At 39.7% G+C, this 24607-nt stretch overlaps 1 protein-coding gene across 1 annotated transcript in view; it reads left to right on the forward strand.

The window, feature by feature from the left end:
* LOC132874314 (voltage-dependent calcium channel subunit alpha-2/delta-2-like) overlaps positions 1-18447 on the forward strand; it is a 60582-nt gene extending 42135 nt beyond the window's left edge. Inside the window, exons 16-38 of the mRNA XM_060910394.1 lie at positions 741-806; positions 1336-1410; positions 2176-2250; positions 3312-3383; positions 4373-4444; positions 4529-4590; positions 6270-6346; positions 7040-7100; positions 7271-7368; positions 9480-9570; positions 11060-11122; positions 11232-11335; positions 11682-11780; positions 12401-12492; positions 12632-12679; positions 12772-12843; positions 14785-14937; positions 15240-15292; positions 15434-15489; positions 15803-15932; positions 16890-16999; positions 17564-17646; positions 18188-18447. Coding sequence (XP_060766377.1) covers positions 741-806; positions 1336-1410; positions 2176-2250; positions 3312-3383; positions 4373-4444; positions 4529-4590; positions 6270-6346; positions 7040-7100; positions 7271-7368; positions 9480-9570; positions 11060-11122; positions 11232-11335; positions 11682-11780; positions 12401-12492; positions 12632-12679; positions 12772-12843; positions 14785-14937; positions 15240-15292; positions 15434-15489; positions 15803-15932; positions 16890-16999; positions 17564-17646; positions 18188-18289 — 1914 coding nt within the window. The 3' untranslated portion in view covers positions 18290-18447. The remainder of the gene's footprint in view (positions 1-740; positions 807-1335; positions 1411-2175; positions 2251-3311; positions 3384-4372; positions 4445-4528; positions 4591-6269; positions 6347-7039; positions 7101-7270; positions 7369-9479; positions 9571-11059; positions 11123-11231; positions 11336-11681; positions 11781-12400; positions 12493-12631; positions 12680-12771; positions 12844-14784; positions 14938-15239; positions 15293-15433; positions 15490-15802; positions 15933-16889; positions 17000-17563; positions 17647-18187) is intronic.
* Positions 18448-24607: the final 6160 nt, after the last annotated feature.

Below are 24607 nucleotides of genomic sequence, written 5' to 3' on the forward strand. Positions count from 1 at the left end.
AGATTGCTCGTCTTAGATCCCATTCAAGATGACTTAGTGGATCTACATCATGAAAACAAACTGAACAACTGAAAACTGCATCACTTGCAGTGATGGCCAATCAAAATTTAGCAAGAGGGCATGTGACAAACTGCAAACTATCGTTCTGAGTGGAAACGACTCCACTATAAAGTCACAGCTGGTGGGAGGTTTATTTTCACATCCTATTTACTGTGGAAGTCTGCGATTTGGGACGATACACACAGCTCTCTAGTTAAGTGAAATGATAAAGTCATAAAACGAGCAAAATGGGATTGGATAAACAAAAAACCCTTGGATTAAACACACACACACACACACACACACACACAAAGGACAGTAGGACTGCAAGCAAATGATCTTGTGGTTTCAGGAAATTGAATAAATGCCTCAGCAAATTTTTTTGCTAGGTTTGAAACAGCAGGAGAAAAAGACGGCTGCTTGTGTTGCTGTGTAAATTATAGGAAGGATATTATCTTGCTAATGAATGTTAATGAACACTTGGAATATGCCTTATAAATATTAATGACTCGTGCGGGGTGTGAGGGAGAAACGAGTTGTAGATGAGGCAAAGAACAAAGGCGCTTGACAGCAGTTTATTAAAATTGTCCAGGCTTGACTTTCACAGCAAAATTCATGATGTGTTGAAGATAGATGCTTAAAAAGAACACAAGACCTTAGGAAGGAATTTGTACTGATGATTTCATGTTATTCGTTGACAGGGTTTGGGGTTGGTGGTGACCGGGACGATGCCTGTCTTTAATCTGACAATGGATGGAAACTCACAGGTATTTCTCCATCATCAGCATCACTCGACCTGGACCATATGATATGATGACAAATACAGACTCTGATTACAGAAGCAGCTGATTATGTGTTAAAATTTGTATTGAATGTTTTGAAAATGCTTTTCAAAATGTTTAATTTTCTCCCCTTTCAGTGGTAAATTACAACTATATTGTGGTAATGATATTTAAATACTTCACAAAATGAAAAGTAACATAGAATTGCAAAAAAACATCATCTAATTTAGATTGAGGGGCTTTAGTTGACCAATAAAAAATATAGATCGGTACCCCTGGTTTATCAGAGAAGTGAGATCATTCATCATCATTATAATCTATTTTATAAATTGCTGGCAAATGCTGTGATCACCTATGGACTTGGTTGTTGGACTAAATAAGTACTAATAAGTAAAAACATTATTTGGTAATACAGATTGCTGTCACTGCTGTTGATTTTTCACATTTGTGGCAGATGAGCTTCTGTACATTGGCATTGCTTTCTCAATCTGATTGGACTATGGTGTTTGTTCAGAATCAGCTGATCCTGGGAGTGATGGGTGTGGACGTTCACCTGGACGAATTGAAGAGGCTTGCACCACGCTTTAACGTGAGCTTTGCTCTTGTAAAATAAATCACACTTTCTGCTTTAGCCACATGCTCAATAGATCTAAACACCCAGTGGCAATGAGAAAACTCAGTGGGTGAACAGTACACAGTCTGTGGCCAAAGGTTTGTTCTTTCAGAATATTTAAAGGTGACATATTGTAACTCTTTTCCACAAATTGACACAGTTCCCTGAAGTCTTAATTAAATATCTGTGATATATTTTGGTCAAAATACCACAAAGATAAAGCCCCACAGCTCCTTTCTCACCCTGTCTAAACAGCCCTGTTCAATGCAGCTGATTTGAGTATCTGTTCCTTTAAATGATAATGAGCCACTGCTCACTCTACACCCCCCCCCCCCCCCACTAGCCAATCAGGTAGCACTTTACTCATGAATATTCATTTGCAAAGGCAGTTCTTTCGCCATGAAATACTCAGATCAGGGGGTGGGATCATTCTAATGAGCTCCAATTATGATATAGAAGGAGGGGCTGAGTCTGAGCAGCTTGTTGAAGCTCATGTTTTCTGAAATGGGCAAAAAAACAACAACCCTGACTGGGTGTCTTATTTTAGAGTGTGTGGGTTGTTTGGCTTCAGATACCCAAATGTATGTGCACAAGCACTGAAAAAATGACTATTTCATAATATGTCCCCCTTAACAGAACAGCAGCAAAGAAACATATTTCACATTGACCACTTTTTGGAAATGTACTTAACATTTGCAAAACTAATAGAAATGTTCATTTTGTTTGTTTTTTAAATTGTAGCTGGGAGCCAATGGCTACATTTTTGCCATCGACCCAAATGGATATCTGCTCCTTCACCCAAACCTGCAGAACAAGGTGATGAGCACAACAGTGTCTGAGCAAAAGAAAATGACTAACTGTGGCTAACTGAAGTGAACTGGACTGGTGTTTCTTCTGGTCCTGTAAAGCAAAGAATGCTGTCACTAATGAGGCTCTTGGGAGACATACGAGAAAGGAGTGAAACCAGAATACCTCAGATCACCTTGAACTTACACTTCTTACACACAGAATTCAACAGATTAGTGTGATCAGCCTGGATGTGATGGTTCGGAGGTCACTCAGACATTCGACCAAATTTAACACCATTTCATTTGGCTTGGCTTTTCTTAATTAATTGTATGTCGTGCCGGTGTGTGATTGGAGTGAAGGAATTACGGGCTTGCATGACGAATCATATTATACTGATGACTAATGTTTAACACCTCATCTTCTGATGCATGTTTGGTTTTTTTTTTTTGGCTTATTGGACAAAATTACTTCATCCAACATATTTTATAATGAAGACACAGTGAAGCTGAAACCATGCTGCTTCCTAATAAGGTTCATGTGGGCCATGTGGTCTTATTATACAGTGCAAACTATGGATAATCAGTGACTTTGCAATATTGACATATTCACTACAATGTCAAATGGGCGGAGCTAATTTAGGGCAACGCTCCATGGTCATCATTCACAAATCTGGTGTTGACTCTTTCCTGGGTTTGATCGGTTTAGCTGGAGCAGTGTTGTTCCTTCAAACTCATTTGAAGGGATTTTATACCTGATCATAGCAGACATTAGATAAGTTGTAGACTTGAATCTCCTGTAGAGAGTGCTATAAGATTAACATGCTTTCAGCCAAGGCAGGACGAGTTTGAAACTAGGAAACACCAAAACAGTTTGGGATCTAGACAACCTGACCATATGGTAGAACTAGAACATAAACGCGCAGGTCACCAGGAGAGACATGAAACTGTAAAACATCAACGATTTCACACAAAAAAAAGAAGAAGAATCCAAACAAAAAGGTGGGTTATGGCAAAGCTGGACCAGAAACTGAGGGAAAACACAGGACGTCAACAGCAAGCTTATGTACCACAATGCATTTGTGTTCTCAGGTGGTGGACCTGCCTGAACCTGTGACTTTGGACTTCTTAGATGCTGAAGTGGAAGACAGCAATAAACGGGAGGTACAAACAAAAAACAGTAACAGAACCAAAAATATTTTCTCTGTGAAATTCGGGTTCCTTTTGAGCAAGTTTACAGGAATTACATGAGTCTCAGTGGGACATTAAAGGAACAGTCCACCGTACTTCCATAATGAAATATGTTCTTTTCTGAATTGAGACGAGCTTATCCGTACCTCTCCGAGCTTTGCGCGACCTCCCAGTCAGTCAGACGCGCTGTTACTCCTGTTTACTCCTGTTAGCAATGTAGCTAGGCTCAGTATGGCCAATGGTATTTTTTGGGGCTGTAGTTAGATGCGACCAAACTCTTCCACGTTTTTCCTGTTTACATAGGTTTATATGACCAGTGACATGAAACAAAGTTCGGTTAAAAAAATTGAAACGTGGCGATTTTCTATGCTATGGAAAGTCTGCACTATAATGACAGGCGTACTAACACCTTCTGCGTGCTTCGACGGCGCATTGATACCTTCACTCAGGAGTGACGGTATCAATGCGCTGTCGAAGCGCGCAGAAGGTGTTAGTACGCCTGTCATTATAGTGCGGACTTTCCATAGCATAGAAAATCGCCACGTTTCAATTTTTTTAACTGAACTTTGTTTCATGTCACTGGTCATATAAACCTATGTAAACAGGAAAAACGTGGAAGAGTTTGGTCGCATCTAACTACAGCCCCAAAAAATACCGTTGGCCATACTGAGCCAGCTACATTGCTAACAGGAGTAAACAGGAGTAACAGCGCGTCTGACTGACTGGGAGGTCGCGCAAAGCTCGGAGAGGTACGGATAAGCTCGTCTCAATTCAGAAAAGAACATATTTCATTATGGAAGTACGGTGGACTGTTCCTTTAAGACGCGAGTGAAATGGAGAACTGCTATTGTACAGCTTTTTTATTTACTTATTAAATGACTTAATTGACTTCAACTGTAGTTGTTCTTGTGATTTTGTGTTTTGCTCAGTAAAATCACTTTCTCTGACCTTTCCTTCCGAAGATCCGAAGGCAGATGATCGATGGCCGGGCAGGTGAGATGACAATCAAGACTCTCGTCAAGTCAATGGATGAGGTACGTGAATACATTTAAAAGAATTTGTGCTTTTTGTGAATATGTAGTTTATAAATAATAATTATTATTATTCCCTGTGTCTAGCGCTATATAGATGAGGCAGTACGGACGTATGCTTGGACCCCCATCAATGACACTGACTACAGGTGAGACCTGTGCTCCGTACAACCAAATTCACAAAATGTTATGACTTGCATTACATTTCTTGGCCTCTTCCACATGCTGTATGTTTTCTGTTTTATGCTTTGATACCAATTTGATATCATGTGAAGACATCCTCTTTTTTACTTTCACCACGAGGTGATGGAAGTATTACGTTTTACAGGTTGTCTGTTCACCTGTTAAGCCGTTTCAGCCATTTCTCTTTCAGTCTGTTGGAGATTCTTGTGAGTGTGATATCTCAGGAACAAGCGCTTCATTGTTATACCATGCATATTATATCTGTATGTACTGTATATAATTGTAGACAGCAGATGAACTGAGTAGATTCTGGAGTTGATTCAGACAAGGTCACAGCAAGGTCAAGTGTCTGAAATACTTTTGTTTTAAAAGCTTCCTTCCTTCTTTAATTCTTTTCTGTCTGAAGGATATTTTCAGGGTACTTCAGGCATACAGATTAGTAACAAGAAAGACTTGGCTTTTTGATTCCAGAGGCATCCCCATTCATGGCTTGAGAAAGTTGCCCTTGCTTGAAAACTGCCAGTGAAAGAAATGTGCTGTGTTAAAGTCACATATAAAAGTCACAATAAAATTAAAATGGCTATAGAAAAAAAATATACAGTATAAGGCGGTATGAATATCAAGTGTATGGATCTGTAAGTACAGGAATATTTAATATATTGCGCAACATGAGACTGTTCACTCACCGGGTTTCGTGATAGTCATTTAGATCTCTGAGACATGATACTTGGCACGACTGCATGCACCACAATAGCTGTGGTAGTGTTTCATCAAAAGTGTAGAATGTGTGTCCATTTCAGTTTTGCGAAACATTGCTTTAGCGAATCGTTGGAAGACCATCTCATGCGAGTGTGCGATATTTGAGTTTTTTCCCTGAAATTCGTGAGTTTCCATTACGTGTTTTTTTTAATTCACAATTTCAACTTGTGCATTAAACAGGTTAATGGAAACCCAGCCACGATTTAACAATTTTGCATTCACGTCTTTTTAAAGAATCGATGCTGATTGAAGAATTGTATTTATGGTGCTGGGTGGCACGGTGATGTAGTGGTTAGCACTGTCGCCTCACAGCAAGAAGGTTCTAGCTTTGAGCCCAGCGGCCGACGAGGGCCTTTCTGTGTGGAGTTTGCATGTTCTCCCCATGTCTGTGTGGGTTTCCTCCGGGTGCTCTGGTTTCCTCCATAGTCCAAAGACATGCAGGTTAGGATAATTGGTGTCTCTAAATTGTCCATAGGTATGAATGGTTGAAAAAACCTCTATAATAATCCAGTAGAAGGCAATGGGAAACCACTACTGTCATGTTCCCGAGACACTTTGATGGCTGAAGCTGTTAGAGTGGCCACGTCATTGTAGTGATATGCCACAATGGATGGATTTATTTAAAGTGATGAGCCGCACTTCAAAATAACGTTTCTGTATTATGCGATGTACCAAAGAACATCATCAATATATTTATTTCTGCAAGTCTTGACATACTGCAATATCAGCATAGCCTCACACCTTTGTTTAGAGATGTCAGGATGCCTAACTTATCAGATTCTCAACATCTGTTGAGGAATGGTTTGTTCCAGTTTGCCACAGATTGCAACTCCTTATGGTTTCTTGTTTGTGTTTCCTCTGTGTGATGCGCTGTTGCCCCCTGCAGTCTAGGCCTAGTACTGCCTTCATACAGCGAGTACTACATCCAGGCTGACCTGAGTGACGTCATGCTCCAACTCCAGTGTGAGTAAAAAAGATGCTAAAGCAGTTAATCGTTTGGCTATATCACGATATAATACTGATATCACATAAGTCTGTGGGTGTGTTGATAGTTTGTAGCATTGCCATGCTCAAAAATGTATCCAAACGAATGCAGAGTCTTTATCTATCGTACATCAAGGGTTTTAAAATAGTGTAAGGTAGAAAGCGATTACTGTATAATTGCGATCTGTTGTTTTTGTCCAGCCTTCTAAAGCAGGAGAAGAGTCTAGGGCTGAGACAGTGGAATAAATTCATGGTATGGTAACTCTCTCTATGGTAATTATCTGTTGCTACAGAGGCTTTTAGAGCAGTAATATCATTCTTGGTTTTGTTTTTGGTGGAAAATCTGCATGTTTTGCAGAAAATCATTATAGACATCAGGTGTGTGATATGAAGGCTGGGAAGTCTCTCAGATTTGACCACCTGAGACTTGACTCGACAGTCTGGAGCACTTAATTTTCCAGAGAACTCATTTGCAATGATTAGAAAAGTGATGCAGAACTTGACACTTAATCACTATTTAAAGTTGGTGCTTTGACGATGTGTGCCTGATTGAAAGCTCATACTTCGTATCTTGTCGAGATTTTCTGCTGTAATCTGGCATCTCAACATTGTTCTCAAAAAGCCATATCAAATGTCTTCTGTTCGTATAACATTCTCTCACTGTCTCTACAGATCTGCAGTCTCTGCTGCCCAGCTCTTTTGAGTCAGCCGGACATGTCTTCCTGGCCCCAAGGTACTGGTATCAGTATCCTGCAGAGAGATTTGTTTTATATATATATATATATATATATATATATATATATATATATATATATATATATATATATATATAATGTGTGTGTGTGTGTGAGTGCTAGACTTTGAGGGAATGCTATTAAGGTTGTACTATTTGCTTCTCTGCAGAAAATACTGCAAGCGGCTACACATTGCCGAGAATAACACCCAGTTTCTGGAGAGCTTCCTGTCACTCATGGTAGAGATCACACCAGAGACAGAGGACTGTACGTAACTCTCTGTCTCCCTCATACACACTCTCTCTCTCTCTCTCTCTCTCTCTCTCATACATTATAAATATACTTACTATACTCATATATACTTACTATTGTGTGACAATGTCTCTATATCAGTGATTCTCAAACTGGGTGGCGCGTGAGTGGGGCGTGTGGTCACAGACTGCTCAGTGGCAAATGCAAGGGGCTGGTTTACAGTTGCACCAACAAATAACGAACATCTTCATCTTCAGTCCAGCCAATGAAAACGGAGAGTAATTATTTGAAATCTCAGCAAGGAATTTTTATAGACACACCTCAAGTACATAAGAGATCCCAGACGTCGGAAACACACCACTGTGCCATCGAGTCAAGCTTGTACCATTGCAGCTTTCATATCCATTGCGAGGCATTTGCAGCAAAAAAAATGCCGACGCTCTTCCAGTCTGTGCTTCAACAGGCAGTTCAGATGATAAATTACATTAAGTCGTGTCCATTGAACTCACGGTTATTCGGGGTCCTCTGTCAGGAAATGGGTTCTGGGCATGAACAGCTGCTCTTGCACACAGAGGTTCGCTGGTTTTCCATATGGAGAGTATTACAGTGCTTGTATAAGCTGCGAGAAGAGGTGAAGTTGTTTTTGACTGAAAGCAATTCGGAAATGGCCAAGCACCTCCATGATTCCCTGTGGCTAGCTTCCTTGTTGTATTTGGTTGACATATTTGACAGCCTGAATAGTTTGAATCTGTCTTTGCAAAGCCAAGATTCCAATGTGTTGGTCCTTGCTGATATAGTGGATGCTTCCATCCAAAAACTTGTCCTCTGGCATGACCGCATAATTGTTGGAAATTGTGACGTTCCCCAGCCTCGCAGACTTCATCACTGAGGCACATGGCAGTGATTTCTCCTCTATTTTTCAATCAGATGCAGATCACCTGTCTGAACTTAAGCAGCACTAAGTTTCTTATTTCAAGGAGGACTGCCGGTCATTTTCATGGGTTCGGCACCCATTTGTTTGCACCGCTGAGACATTCATTCACACTACCTCTGGTAGTCCAATAGAGTTTGTTTGTTCGTTCATGTGTTTGTTAGCAACTTCGCAGAAAAACATGTACAGACGAATTTTCATGAAAATTTTACTAGATACGTGTCTTGGCCTAATGAAGAACTTAAATTTTGGAGGTTATCCGGAACCGCGTCTGGATCCAGAAATTTTTAAAAGGATATAGGGCAAAATTGAACATTTTCAGTCTCGGACTGTGTTATCTAACATTGTAATAATACAATAATACACAACAATAAAAAACAGGCCAATAATAATAATAATAATTAATAGCTTATCTATCTTTTTTTTTTGGGGGGGGGTTCTAAGTACACTTGCTATAGGTGGGGTGGGGGCAGGGGGGCGGGGCAGATCGCAAATGTTTGAGAACCCCTGCTCTACATGATAGTGTTCCTCCATTTTAAACAATCCCCAAATGCACTGCCGAGCACTAGGGGGCGCTAATCACAAAAACCCATCGACATCCAACACTAAAAACAGCTCAGGCATGATACAGGTGGTTTAGATAGGATCTTGAAATTGATATGGTATCATCTCATCTCATCTCATTATCTGTAGCCGCTTTATCCTGTTCTACAGGGTCGGAGGCAAGCTGGAGCCTATCCCAGCTGACTACGGGCGAAAGGCGGGGTACACCCTGGACAAGTCGCCAGGTCATCACAGGGCTGACACATAGACACAGACAACCATTCACACTCACATTCAATTTAGAGCCACCAATTATCCTAACCTGCATGTCTTTGGACTGTGGGGGAAACCGGAGCACCCGGAGGAAACCCACGCGGACACGGGGAGAACATGCAAACTCCGCACAGAAAGGCCCTCGCCGGCCACGGGGCTCGAACCCGGACCTTCTTGCTGTGAGGCGACAGCGCTAACCACTACACCACTGTGCCGGCCCTGATATGGTATCAGTAACAAATAATTCTCATTGTCTTGCTTTCTACTCTTGATTTGATAAAAACCAGAGAGGAAGATTCATGTACACAACATCAACACGAACACAGCAGCGGTCCTGAAGGTCTGATTGATGTGTAATGGTTTTGTATTTTTGTAACAGGTGACCAAGGCCTGATTCACAACGCCATTCTGGATTCAGGGATCATCTGGCAGCTAGCCACCAAGGCTTGGAAGAACAAGGACCTGAACACGTGAGGAGGTTTAAAAAGATTACATTGAGAAATGTATAGAAAAGCAACGTAATAGAGTTTTTTAAAAATTATTTTAATGACTTGGACTTGAACACTGGAGACTCGAGACTAGACTCGGACTCAAGGTTTTGTGACTCGACAACACTGCTAACTGGTCACTTGATTTTAATGGGTTTAACCTAAGCCCCACTAATTAAGAAAGGTCTATACATAATGCCCCTAAAAAGTTGGATACAATGTGGTATTTTTATGGAAAGCCCAGGTATAAAAAGCTCTATAGCTCTAATAATTAGCATGTTACTGTACACATTTGAATAGTATTTAAACTACTTGGATTAAGTTTATTGTCAGCCCTGCGATGACCTGGCGACTTGTCCAGGGTGTACCCCGCCTCTCGCCCATAGTCAGCTGGGATAGGCTCCAGCTTGCCTGCGACCCTGTAGAACAGGATAAAGCGGCTACAGATAATGAGATGAGATGAGACATTGAGAAATGTATAGAAAAGCAACGTAATAGAGTTTTTTAAAAATTATTTTAATGACTTGGACTTGAACACTGGAGACTCGAGACTAGACTCGGACTCAAGGTTTTGTGACTCGACAACACTGCTAACTGGTCACTTGATTTTAATGGGTTTAACCTAAGCCCCACTAATTAAGAAAGGTCTATACATAATGCCCCTAAAAAGTTGGATACAATGTGGTATTTTTATGGAAAGCCCAGGTATAAAAAGCTCTATAGCTCTAATAATTAGCATGTTACTGTACACATTTGAATAGTATTTAAACTACTTGGATTAAGTTTATTGTCAGCCCTGCGATGACCTGGCGACTTGTCCAGGGTGTACCCCGCCTCTCGCCCATAGTCAGCTGGGATAGGCTCCAGCTTGCCTGCGACCCTGTAGAACAGGATAAAGCGGCTACAGATAATGGATGGATGGATGGATGGATGGATGTTTTCATAAAAGGGAAAGCATGATAATTTGATGAAGCTTGTTGGCCCTTTTTACTTGTCATATCATGATTGTAGTATTCTAAATGCACACCTGCAAATAATTAAAAAAGGTGAATTTGATGAAAAATGTCACATTACTGATTTGAGGTATTCACTTTAACGTTAGCATCTTCTGAAATACAGGATTGCTCTCACTCTGGTCATCATAGGTGATGAATAGTTGAGGCTATTAGTGGAATATTCAGCATTGTGTGGACTTATTCAGGGGAATTATGATGCTGATTTACCCTAGAATGTGTATGCACTTCAAATAACATGAAAAATGTTTGATAAATGTTCGTAGTGTGAGCTAATTTGCAATTCAAATTGCACAAACACTGTTGATATTGGAATAAAACAACAAGAAGCGCACAAAGGAATGATTATAGTTTTTTTCCTGTAGATAAAAAACGTTACTACCTAATTTCTGCTGCTTGGACATGTACTGTAGATATAGATGCTGTTGATTTTAGAATAAAGGCGATCTTCCGGGCAGGTATGGCTTCCTGGCATTGTTTGCGTCCACTGATGGAGGTGTTACGAGAGTGTATCCAAACACGTAAGTGTGAAAATAGAAGTGAATAGTTTAATGAGGAATTTAGATTTGATTGAGTGTGTGTTTGGTGTGAAGGCGTATGTTTGTGTGTGTTTGACTCTGTCTCTTTCAGAGTGGCGGAATCTTGGGATGAAGACTTAGAGCCTCTGAATTCGAACTACTACCGCCGCAGTCTGGACAATAAGGGCTATATCTTCAGAGCCCCAACTCGCACGTGTGAGTTACAGACTACACACTGTCGTCACATGCTGAAGTCACATGATCACACGCAGGACGCTGTTATCCTAGTTCTAACACAAAAGCAAAATGGAATAAGTCTCTTTATTTACATTCCATTGCACAGATCAGATCATAGGTACACCTGTACTCGCACTCACAGCCGAGCGCACTTACTGTATATAAAACACGTCCCAAACTGTTGTAGAAACAATAATTTGAGAGCGTGGATGAGATGCATGAGTGTAACTGACTGGTGTGTAAAACTTGACTGTAGTGTAACCAATGCACACATGCAGTGATGAATTGTAACACTTTTTTTGATTTCGTGCTCTTTAACCTGCAGCCTTGGAGGATCCTTTGATCACAGAGAACGGCACGATGGGGATCCTCGTCACAACTGCTGTGGAGGTTACAGTGCAAGGCAAAACCCTGAAACCAGCAGGTGTGTGTGTGTGTGTGTGTGTGTGTGTGTGTGTGTGTGTGTGTGTGTGTGTGTGTGTGTGTGTGTGCGCGCGCGTGTGTATTCTAAGTATGTTCTCATAACCCAACATATAAAAGCAGAAGTGACCACTGGCTGTGTCTGTAAATATATTCAAAGTGTGCTTGTGTATTTTTATCGGAATGCATTATTCCAAAGATAGGAACAACCTGTGTCTGATAAATCACTGGAATGTAGATGAAAATCTAATCTAGCTAATCAATAATGGAAATTAATTTCATTCAAAATCAAAAACTTTATCATAAATAGGCGCCCAACTTACTCACTCAAAATCTTCATGCCCTTGCTTCAAATGACAGTCTTCAAACATGTGATTACACTTTTTAAATGGTTTTCCAGAATAGTAGGGATATTTCTTATTTAAACATTAAAAGTGCAATTCATGTATCATCACTTTTTGACGAAATCCTGTCTTGAAACTTGGTGAAGCAGTATCTGGGGGTGGGGCCTCGATACCACACTGTGACGTGGAAAATTCGAGTTTTCCTCATAATGTCTTAGCGTTCATAAGCAAAGTTTAACTGCTGATTGGTGACTGTATGTGTTCACTCATATGTGATTAGTGGTGGGGGTTAAGCTGGATTTGGAGGCATGGGTTGACAAGTTCAAGATTCTGGCCAGTAATGTATCCGACAGCAGGCAAGGCTCTCACAAGGTAGGACGGAAACACACTGGACTCAGGTTTTAATAAAGAATATAAATCTGTGAAGCTATTCACTCATCCTTTTTGTATGTTTTTGGTGTGGTGTGTGTGTGTGTGTGTGTGTGTGTGTGTGTGTGTGTGTGTGTTACAGTGTGGTCCTTCCAGATCCTGTGAAATGGATTGTGAGGTTAACAGTGATGTAAGTGATGTAACTTTGATGACATTGATGTTTTTGTTTTAACATTCAGTAGATGCTTCATGACTTCTCAGCTAACTCTGCTGATCTTCCAGGATCTGCTCTGCTACCTGATTGATGACGGTGGTTTTCTGGTGATGTCTAATCAGAGAGACCACTGGAAAAAGGTATGATACTCTGGAAATTAGCTCTTTTCTGATTATAAATAGACACAACTTTCAACCTTGTATTACAGTTAGGTCCATAAATATTTGGACAGAGGCAACATTTTTCTAATTTTGGTTCTGTACATTACCACAATGAATTTTGAACAAAACAGTTCAGATGCAGTTGAAGTTCAGACTTTCAGCTTTAATTCAGTGGGTTGAACAAAATGATTGCATAAAAATGTGAGGAACTAAAGCATTTTTTAAACACAATCCCTTCATTTCAGGGGCTCAAAAGTAATTGGACAAATTAAATAATTGTAAATAAAATGTTCATTTCTAATACTTGGTTGAAAACCCTTTGTTGGCAATGACTGCCTGAAGTCTTGAACTCATGGACATCACCAGACGCTGTGTTTCCTCCTTTTTAATGCTCTGCCAGGCCTTTACTGCAGCAGTTTTCAGTTGCTGTTTGTTTGTGGGCCTTTCTGTCTGAAGTTTAGTCTTTAACAAGTGAAATGCTGCTCAATTGGGTTGAGATCAGGTGACTGACTTGGCCATTCAAGAATATTCCACTTCTTTGCTTTAATAAACTCCTGGGTTGCTTTGGCTTTATGTTTTGGGTCATTGTCCATCTGTATTATGAAACACCGACCAATCAGTTTGGCTTCATTTGGCTGGATTTGAGCACACAGTATGTCTCTGAATACCTCAGAATTCATCCGGCTGCTTCTGTCCTGTGTCACATCATCAATAAACACTAGTGACCCAGTGCCACTGGCAGCCATGCATGCCCAAGCCATCACACTGCCTCCACCATGTTTTACAGATGATGTGGTATGCTTTGGATCATGAGCTGTACCACGCCTTCGCCATACTTTTTTCTTTCCATCATTCTGGTAGAGGTTGATCTTGGTTTCATCTGTCCAAAGAATGTTCTTCCAGAACTGTGCTGGCTTTTTTAGATGTTTTTTAGCAAAGTCCAATCTAGCCTTTTTATTCTTGAGGCTTATGAGTGGCTTGCACCGTGCAGTGAACCCTCTGTATTTACTTTCACGCAGTCTTCTCTTTATGGTAGATTTGGATATTGATACGCCTACCTCCTGGAGAGTGTTGTTCACTTGGTTGGCTGTTGTGAAGGGGTTTCTCTTCACTATGGAAATTATTCTGCGATCATCCACCACTGTTGTCTTCTGTGGGCATCCAGATCTTTTTGCATTGATGAGTTCACCAGTGCTTTCTTTCTTTCTCAGGATGTACCAAACTGTAGATTTTGCCACTCCTAATATTGTAGCAATTTCTCAGATGGGTTTTTTCTGTTTTTGCAGCTTAAGGATGGCTTGTTTCACCTGCATGGAGAGCTCCTTTGACCGCATGTTTTCTTCACAGCATAATCTTCCAAATGCAAGCACCACACCTCAAATCAACTCCAGGCCTTTTATCTGCTTAACTGAGAATGACATAATGAAGGAATTTCCCACACCTGCCCATGAAATAGCCTTTGAGTCAATTGTCCAATTACTTTTGGTCCCTTTAAAAACAGGGTGGCACATGTTAAGGAGCTGAAACTCCTAAACCCTTCATCCAATTTTAATGTGGATACCCTCAAATGAAAGCTGAAAGTCTGGACTTTGTGTCCATGTCCATTATATAACTATAACTTGAATATGTTTCAGTAAACAGGTAAAAAAAGAAAATTTGTGTCAGTGTCCAAATATATATGGACCTAACTGTATATTCCAAAACCATATATCATGACCAAATCTGTAATTTGAATGTACATAGTACAGGTATTAGAACCAATTATGTAGTTCACTGTTCTCGGTCATTTTGAGTACAATAGGGCACGTTTACATCCGAGAAACTCTCTATGCTAATCTATCCCTGTTCTCTGGTCCTCACTCCTTCTTTCTCTCTCTCTCTCTCTCTCTCTCTCTCTCTCTCTCTCTCTCTCTCTCTCAGGTCGGTTTGTTTTTCGGAGATGTAGATCCCTACCTAATGCACGCGCTCTATAATAACTCCATCTACGCCCGAAGGCAGACATTCCAATACCAATCGACATGCGAGCCGACCGCCAGCAGCCGTACAGGAGCTGCACCACGTCACTTCATCGTGGTGAGTTTGAGAGAAATGATGTGTGTGTGTGTGTGTGTGTGTGTGTGTGTGTGTGTGTGTGGCTTCAGGCAGTTATTGAACTGTCTTTAGACATCATTTGAAGGTCTGAGTTATTATGGTTAATGAGGTCTTCTGCATTGGTAATTAATCTGATCATGATAACGTTTTTCACTGCTGTAGTGTCCAGGTTTTCCAGCGTCTTTCTGCACTCACCTGCTCCAAACTCCAGCCATGCGATGTTCATAATGTCCAACCCCGTCCATCTGTCACTTTCTCTTCTCATATATTTCTCTCTTTTATAGCCCTCAGTTGCTGACTTGCTCAATTTGGCCTGGTGGACATCTGCGGTTGCTTGGTAAGCCTCAAACTGAAACCTCTATACATGAGCTAATTCTTCATACCTATAGTATATGTGTTCACATAATCTAGTAGAATGTGAAGAACTGAGGTTATTGTTTGTGGAAACAAAGAAATATTGAACTTGTTCTTTTTCCAGGTCTGCCCTGCAGCAGCTCTTCTATGGCCTTGCATACAACACCTGGTTTAACACAGGTCAGTGTGTCTCGCTGCATCCTGATGAGGATGTGCCAGTATTTATGTACTCACATTGTGTGATGACCTTTAGCCTTTTGAGCAATGCATGCAAAAACAAATTTTTGGATATGAAGCTTCATGTGCTCAGTTGTCTGTTGAACACAAAGTCATTTTTAGAGATTGTATTTCTTGGACCTAATTTTTTTTTGTTAAAAACTGAATCTGAACCAAAAATGATGTAAATGTCCCATTTGATTACAGAGATCAAGAACAAATACCCTGGAGGTGTTAATAAATAGCTGTTGTATTTGTGTCTGTTCTGTGGTTGCAGGTGATTTTGCTTTTGCTGAAGGTACAGAGATCAGAGGAAGCAGCAGCTGTGTGACTATTCAGAGCCAGTTCTTCTTCACCAACACCACCAACTCATTCAACGTGCTGCAGGACTGTGGAAACTGCTCCAGGTACAAAGCACACTTTAAAGGAACAGTCCACCGTATTTCCATAATGAAATATGCTCTTATCTGAATTGAGACGAGCTGCTCTGTACCTATCCGAGCTTTGCGCGACCTCCCAGTCAGTCAGACGCTGTCACTCCTGTTAGCAATGTAGCTAGGCTCAGTATGGCCAATGGTATTTTTTGGGGCTGTAGTTAGATGCGACCAAACTCTTCCGCGTTTTTCCTGTTTACATAGGTTTATATGACCAGTGACATGAAACAAGTTCAGTCATACAAATTGAAACGTAGCGATTTTCTATGCTATGGAAAGTCCGCACTATAATGACAGGCGTACTAACACCTTCTGCGCTCTTCGGCAGCGCATTAATACGGAGCTCAGATATCAATGCGCTGCTGAAGCGCGCAGAAGGTGTTAGTACGCCTGTCATTATAGTGCGGACTTTCCATAGCATAGAAAATTGCTACGTTTCAATTTGTGTAACTGAACTTGTTTCATGTCACTGGTCATATTAACCTATGTAAACAGGAAAAACGCGGAAGAGTTTGGTCGCATCTAACTACAGCCCCAAAAAATACCGTTGGCCATGCTGAGCCTAGCTACATTGCTAACAGGAGTGACAGCGCGTCTGACTGCGTCTGACTGACTGGGAGGTCGCGCAAAGCTCGGATAGGTACGGAGCAGCTCGTTTCAATTCAGATAAGAGCATATTTCATTATGGAAATACGGTAGACTGTTCCTTTAAGCAACGCTGTCTTATCTGTGGACACCACTCTTTTCAGTATAACCTCCAATTTATAAAAAGGACAGCATTAGATGCTCTGCTGTCAAAGTTCTTAGTGGGAGAGTTTATTTAATCAGAGGAATCACTGAGCCAGCAGCAGGTTGTCAGAGGCCATCGTGTTTTAATCTTGTCACAGATTGTATGTTATGTGACTGACAGTATCCTTTGCTTCTCTGCAGGTTATTCCATGCCAAGAGGATAGAAAACACCAACCTGCTGTTTGTGGTGGCTGAAACTCTTCCCTGCAGCTCCTGTGAGATTGAAAAGCTCACACAAATCAGGATGGAGTGTATCCTTCCAGTCTTGCTCACTGTCTGCTTCACCCCCATTTAATCAGTAAGGGATAACGTACAGCGAGACAGTCATTATTGTGAAATAAACCTCGACAGGGTAATGCAGGATCCAGACTTTTTCACCCATTTAATGTGTTAGGGTGCGGATCAGGTTTTGGACTGATATTTGGTCAACAATAAAATTTCTGAGAAAGTTGGTTTAATAATGATGGAATAGTGTTGGTGCTATAAAATACACCCGATCTTCTAAAATTGCTGTATATTCTTTGGGTTTTATACGATCATCTCAGAACTTTGTCGTATGTAATGATGACAGTTTCTGAAACCAGGACAAGTCAGTCACTGGGTTTCTTTGCTTTTCTTAACCATTGCAATTGTTGCATTCATTTTATTAAATTAAACTTGTTTTTGGCTTTAATTTGCTTTTTTAAATAAATATTAAGATTCAATTTTATATTCAGATAATCTTTTGCAAAGCAACCTCTTTCAAAACTTTTTTATAGCCCGTGAAAAGAATAAACATGTAGTTTCAGCGCTTTTCCTTAATGTGATCCATTCAGTTCAGGAGGAAATTCCCTGTGATGTGTTGAGCTCTGCCCGATACAGGAAAGGACCTGAGAAGTGCTTTGATTACAGTGCTATGGTAAAATGATGGTCTTGGTGATTCAGTCCCTTTTCCTGTTCCTCTATTCTCTCTGTGTCATTTTTTCTTTCTTCATCTGTCTTCTCTCTTTTTCCCCCTCTTTCACTAAATCCGACAGATTACACCAAGTCACGTATGGCCTTTAATAGATTACTTTTAACATTTAACACCAACTTGTCACTGCAGTTGCTTGGTGACTATCACAAGCTGTTTATTTCTGGTCATTTCCTTTGCTAATCTTTCTTGGCTGCACATATTCCCAAGCCCAGAACCATTTAATTGACCATGCGAGTTGAGTAAGATTCTTTGGGTTAAATTCCAAAGGGTTTGCATTTGTATTTCATCAGGTCATTAAGACTCTGCCTGCTTCATGTAAAAACAGAACATGGACTATATATAAACGTTGATATCTAAAGTGACGCTGAATGTGTTTTAATTGGTCATCATTTCAAATGGTGCTTACATTTTTTTCAATTAATTTTTTTCTGTTAAAAAAACCCTAATGCCTGTGAATGCATGTCTGTCTATTTCTGTTCCTCAGGAGAATACGTCGGAGTGTGGGCGGGCTCACTCTTTGCGCTGTCCAATCGGGATCCTCCTCTGGGTCCAGTCAACATTGCTTTACCTCATTGTTCAATCTTAAGCCTCTCTATTCACCCTGCTCCCTTCTACCCTCGTTAAACTTCCATAATCCCTGCAGCTTCTTTGCTTTTATTCTCCTCTTCTGTGCTTCTTTTTGTTTCTGCTGTTTTTGCAGAATTCTCTTACCCTGTGTCCGAAATCGCTCACTCGTTCACTACTCCCTACTCCCTACACTGTAAACCCGAATAAGTTGAGTTTACTTAAAAAAATTGAGGAAAGTGGTTGCCTTAAAAAAAATAAGTAATTATTAATGATTGAATTGAGTACCTTAAACTTACAATCTTCTGGTAAGTTTAAGGTACTCAATTCAATCATTAATAATTACTTATTTTTTTTAAGGCAACCACTTTCCTCAATTTTTTTAAGTAAACTCAACTTATTCGGGTTTACAGTGTATAGGGAATTACTATATAGAGGACTATATAGTGAGCTCATTGGTAAAATGAAAAAACGCTTTCGGAAACTAGTCCATCGCACTGGTATTTACATCATTACTGTTGCACAATTAAAACGTGCCATATCAGTCGGCTGGTGAGTTTTCAAAATATTAAATACATGCATGTGTTTTTGTGATAAATAGAGATTATACGGATCGTATTTCCCACATTAATAAATACAAAGTACCTGCATCTTTCAGTTTTTTAAAATCAAGGCTGAATACTTTCTTGTTTGCCGCTGCCTTTTATTAAATCAAATTTGAGCCTTTTAATTTGATTTCTTTCAGAATGACTGCAATGCATGATGGGATATATTGCTTTGGTTAGTGACCATCATTGTACACTACTTTTCGTGATGCATTGTGCGATACTTTGAGTGCACTATATAGAGTGTAATAATCCCCACTATCGTTTTGGACAGCACTACAAAATGGCGTCCTAACTATATAGTGCGCTATATAGTGAGTAGGGAGCAATTTCGGACACAGGGGTTAGTCTTTTTGCCCTATTCTGAAGTGCTTTGATATTCTCAACACATCCAGATGGGTTGATTTGAGATGCTGTGTGTCTTAGTAACCTGTCGTTGTGCATATCTTCTACAGACTATTCTGGGTCTTGTATTTAAGGAGAGATTTTTAAAAAATTGTTTTGCTAAACAGGTTGCCGTAAATGCAAATAATTGTATAAGTGTGCGTCAAACGTGCTTGCCAAATCCAGCCATATATATATATATATATATATATATATATATATATATATATATATATATATATATATTGGATATTACACAGTGGTGTGAAGATAAACTTCATATCTTTGTGCCACTGTGTAATTTTTTTTTATTATATGGACACATCCACAAAAAATACCCAAGTTAATCAAAAGAATTTTAATTTTGAACTGGTTCACCATTTTGTCAATGCGCATCCAGTCAGTGGGAAAACACTGGGAGTGATGTCATCAATATCCTCATGAGTGAAGATATTGAAAAACGTCATTGGAAAACAATTCATTGATTTCCTCATGAGCAAAGATATTGGAAAATATGTTACTCAATGTCCTGGGTATAGTTTGTACAAATGGCGTATTTCTCAGTAAAACACTCGTGTCTATACAATAAATATATGCCTGCATGGATTCTGACCAGTGTTTACAATCATGTTTCTAGTTTAGTTAGGGGTTTTTATTTTATTTTATTTTTGCTTAATGTGTTGATCTTTACTTGTATTGCTCTCATTCCAGGGCTTTATGTTTGTGGAGTTTGAAAATTGTCCCTTGTTATACCTGTATTTTCTGCCTGGAGGTAAAATAACACTTTAAAAAATGTATCAAGAATGTCTAGAAGGCATATTGTGTGCACAAATCTCTATGACTACCCAGTTTATTACCTAATAGTACCTTGGTGCACTCAGTCCTCCTATTGGACAGACACAAGGTACAGAACTTGAGTTTTGGCCAATCCTGAGCGAATATCAAAAGAGTGATCAGTTATAAATGCTCTAAGTACCATCAAATTTTTTGAACAGTAAAAATAATATCATTGCCCTTCATTTCGGTACTGTTGAGGACTTCCCCTCAAGACTAGAAAGTTTATACCACCTCGATCACGAAAAAAATGGGCTGGAAAATCTATCAGGTGTCAGGAATTGATGGAGTTTTATTCTAGTTATTGAAAGTAGAATATGAAGTAATTTATAAACATCTTCCTTTACCACTGTTTGCATGTTCTGATTTTGCCCTGTTATGAACCAATTGGTCATAACATGATTTGTTTTTTGATTTCTTCAACATACTGTTCAGTATAAAATTTTAACCGATTTTTAACCACAAACAACAGTAGAATAACTGTAATACTCGGCTAGCTGTGCAACATCAGAACAAATATCTGATTAAGCCAAACAAATATATGTTAAGCCAAATAGCTGAAAAAAGTATGTTATTGGTGATACAATCAGTTTCCAGTTGGCTGATCAAATTTAACTTCTTCCTTTGTTGACCCAGCAACACTTATCAGACTCATTTATCTCCTTTCACTGGAGCTGATAAAATAATTGAAATGTCCTTAAAGTGGTGACGGGGAAATGGAGGCAGCCTTGTTGACGAGGTTATGGTTTCAAGTATTTGAGTATTGATTATTGAAAGTTTTCTAGGACATGAATTAATAATCTTTTTTTTTTTGCATCTTGGCACTGTTGAAGTGAGCTTATGAAGTGAGATGCCTTAAGATGGAGTGGCAGGTGGTGAGGGGAAGTCAATGATGGTGTGTTAAAAAAATTAGAAGGATATGTTGTGTTGGGGGTGGCACGGTGGTGTAGTGGTTAGCGCTGTCGCCTCACAGCAAGAAGGTCCGGGTTCGAGCCCCGTGGCCGGCGAGGGCCTTTCTGTGTGGAGTTTGCATGTTCTCCCCGTGTCCGCGTGGGTTTCCTCCGGGTGCTCCGGTTTCCCCCACAGTCCAAAGACATGCAGGTTAGGTTAACTGGTGACTCTAAATTGACCGTAGGTGTGAATGTGAGTGTGAATGGTTGTCTGTGTCTATGTGTCAGCCCTGTGATGACCTGGCGACTTGTCCAGGGTGTACCCCGCCTTTCGCCTGTAGCCAGCTGGGATAGGCTCCAGCTTGCCTGCGACCCTGTAGAACAGGATAAAGTGGCTAGAGATGATGAGATGTGTCGGTCCATGCTCCCAGTTACAAACTCTGGGTTCTCGCCTCATGCTTCTCTCTGTCTATAGGAAAGCCATTTGCTCATTTGCAAACGTTGTATTCATGTAAATATGAAGCTTCAGAGCTATGCTTATCTTATCAAGTTGTGACTTTTTTTTGGTGAGACAAATGTGTTGTTGTCTCTGCATGATGGGAAATTGTCCATGCGACTGATGATTCCAGGGCTAATACCAAAATGGTTGCCATTTCATTATGCAGTGCACTGTAGGGCCTGAGGCTAAGCTTTAATAGCCACTTAACACCCTGTTTAGTGCATTAGATGTCTGATAGGGAGCCATTTCAGAGCACAGAACTTCCACAAAGTATCAACTGCAGCTTGGAAACTGCCCAACACACTGACGTGATAATGTACATTAAAAAAAATATATATATATATAACTTCGTTTTTAAAAGCTTTTTTGAGATGTGAGATGAGATATTGCATGGAAATATATATTTACTTTAAGGGTTTGGTCAACATTTAGTCATGCCAATGTTTTATTAAAATGTTCTATTTATGGTATGAGAGTCCAGAGCTTTAATTCTGGCAGAAGGAGATATAATCAATCAGTATTTGGTTTTCATATGACAAACAGTAACGTTCTGCCTCAGCTCTACTGGGGGAGATTTGAGCTGAAATGGTTGACAGTTATTCAGTTTTACTTAAATCCAGATCTTTGATTATGTTTGATGGTTTCTGTAGATTTTCACTTGAATTTTGTGTTGCGATGTTTTAATATTTACAATGTTTGAATTCATATCTTTACATGATTTAAAGGTGTAAATGGAGAGACTCAGAAAGTGAGAATGACAGCATGATATCACACATGTGGCTTTGATTTTGCTTGATGTTTGCATTTTATGAAAAACACTATTTTAAATTATTGTTATTTATTTGCCACTTTTGAAACTATGTATACTTTCAAATGCAAAAGCTTTTAGAATGGCAATGGATTTGTTAATGTGAATAGGTGTTTGTCTCCCTCTTTATTTTGTCTTTTTTTGCTGCTGTGAGGGGGATTTTTTTCTTCAGTCTTCCGTATTGTTTGTTTTGTACAGATAGCACAAAAATGTCTTGAAGCACTAACTTTGTATCATACTATGTCATTCACCTCTGAGAAATTGGAAAAAGAAAATGTTTATAAGAGAATTGGTGATAAAGACATTCATATTTTTCATGTCAAACTTTCTGGAAAATGTGTTTGTTGTTTATTACTCATTTCCTCTATAGAAATAGGCCTTGGATTGCCAAAAAACCCCCAAACCAAACAAACCCCAACCCAAACTTACAAACCCCACTTCATATTGGAATAGAAAATTGCAGGTCTTTATTATAATACAATTACAAAGGTTTTAACAGATTTCATACAGTGACCACTTCTATCTTTTTTCTTCTTTACTCAGCATCCTTGCCCTAAAATGGGAAAAAAGGACATTCTGTTATCTGTTTTCATTAAATAAACAGGGTAAACATTACACAAGATTGTTTTTATACTTTTTAAACACTTGTTTTCTTCAGGTTGAAAACATCCATTTTTAATTTTTATGAAAAGTGAAATCTTTAAAATTTTTTGGGAGGGGGTGATACTTGGCTTCTTTTTTTCTTTTTTTCTTTTTTTTTGGGGGGGGGGGGGGGTGTGAATTAAAAGCATTCACCAAAAAATAACTGCTGTTTGTAAATCTGAAGTAAGATGTTAGCAAAGATCCATTTCCTTCATTTCTTACTTCCTCTAACCTGCCATCAGGAAGATCCCAAAGAGCTTAGTTTCCATCACAATTATTTATATCAAGAGAAAGATTGAGATCAAGAGAAGATTAATTGGAAATTTGACAATAAATATTACTGCTGTAACATGTAGAAATGCCTGGGTCAGTGAACACAGGGGCATATATCAATTGTCTGTCAGTGGTATGGTAATATCAAAGTACATTTTTATACGTATGTGAAGATTGTGTATTTTTAAAAATAATTTCAGGTAAATAATTTGACCTAAAGGATCACTGATGTAGCTTTTAAAATTTTACAAGCTCATTAAAAGTGCACCACATGCACCTTCTTAGTAAAAGTACTATTCCTAGTACTATTACACAGTAATAGTACAGGAGATTTCCTCTTGGTATCATCCTAGTGACACAGTAAAGTAAAGTTTGGTACCTTTTATTTCTGAGAGTGTGTTACTGTTGGTGTTCATTGTAAAGTCAGTTCTGCCATTTTTTTTCATGAGATCTTTGGGCGTTCATGCTTTTGGGAAAGTATCAAAAGTAACTTGCAGATCGACGTTAACAACGTTTAATTTATATTGCACCTTTCACCAACCTAAGGACCTACCTTTACAATATCTCTGCTCTTGGCTCTCAGCTTGTTGACCTTGAAATTGGCGAAGTCAGCACACTTGTGAGCTTCCTCCAGCTCGTGTTGAACTTTCATGCACCTGGACAGGTGAGTGTTCGCCTGTTCCTCCTGTGGAATTCATGTGTATGAGCATAAATGTGTTGGAATTACGTTGGATATACAATAACATGCCAGCAACAATTAGTTTTTCTTGAGCTGACATTTAAAAAGTTTTTTAAAGGTTTTAAAAAACCCAGCCCCCCCATGGAGTAGTTTACTGCAGATTAATAATTAATAAAGGTACTTGGTTTTGGTTTTTGAGATCTTGTGAATAACCTGGAAATCTAAGACATGTTCTCATAAGCTCACCTTATTTTCCACATTTGATTTGGTATACCTCAATAATCCACCCACTGGGGGTGCATAAGTGTACTCTTGGTGCCGGTCCCAAGCCTGGATAAATTGGAGAGGGTTGTGTCAGGAAGGGCATCCGGTGTAAAACTGTGGATTATTATCTAACATGCGGATTGAAAAGAGCGACAGGATAAGGAACGAGCACATCAGAGGGACAGCACATGTGGAGAGCTTGGGAATGAAGCTAAGAGAGATGAGACTGAGATGGTACGGGCACATCCTGAGAAGAGATGCAGAGCATGTTGGAAGGAGAATGTTGAGGATGGAGCTGCCAGGCACACGAAAACGAGGAAGGCCAAAGAGGAGATACATGGATGTGGTGAGAGAGGACATGAAAGTGGCAGGTGTGGTAAAGAAGGATGCAGAAGACAGGGAGCAATGGAGACGAAAGATCTGCTGTGGCGACCCCTAATCGGAAGCAGCCAAAAGAAGAAG

The sequence above is a fragment of the Neoarius graeffei genome, chromosome 26, assembly GCF_027579695.1.
Source record: "Neoarius graeffei isolate fNeoGra1 chromosome 26, fNeoGra1.pri, whole genome shotgun sequence".
Lineage (NCBI taxonomy): Eukaryota > Metazoa > Chordata > Actinopteri > Siluriformes > Ariidae > Neoarius > Neoarius graeffei.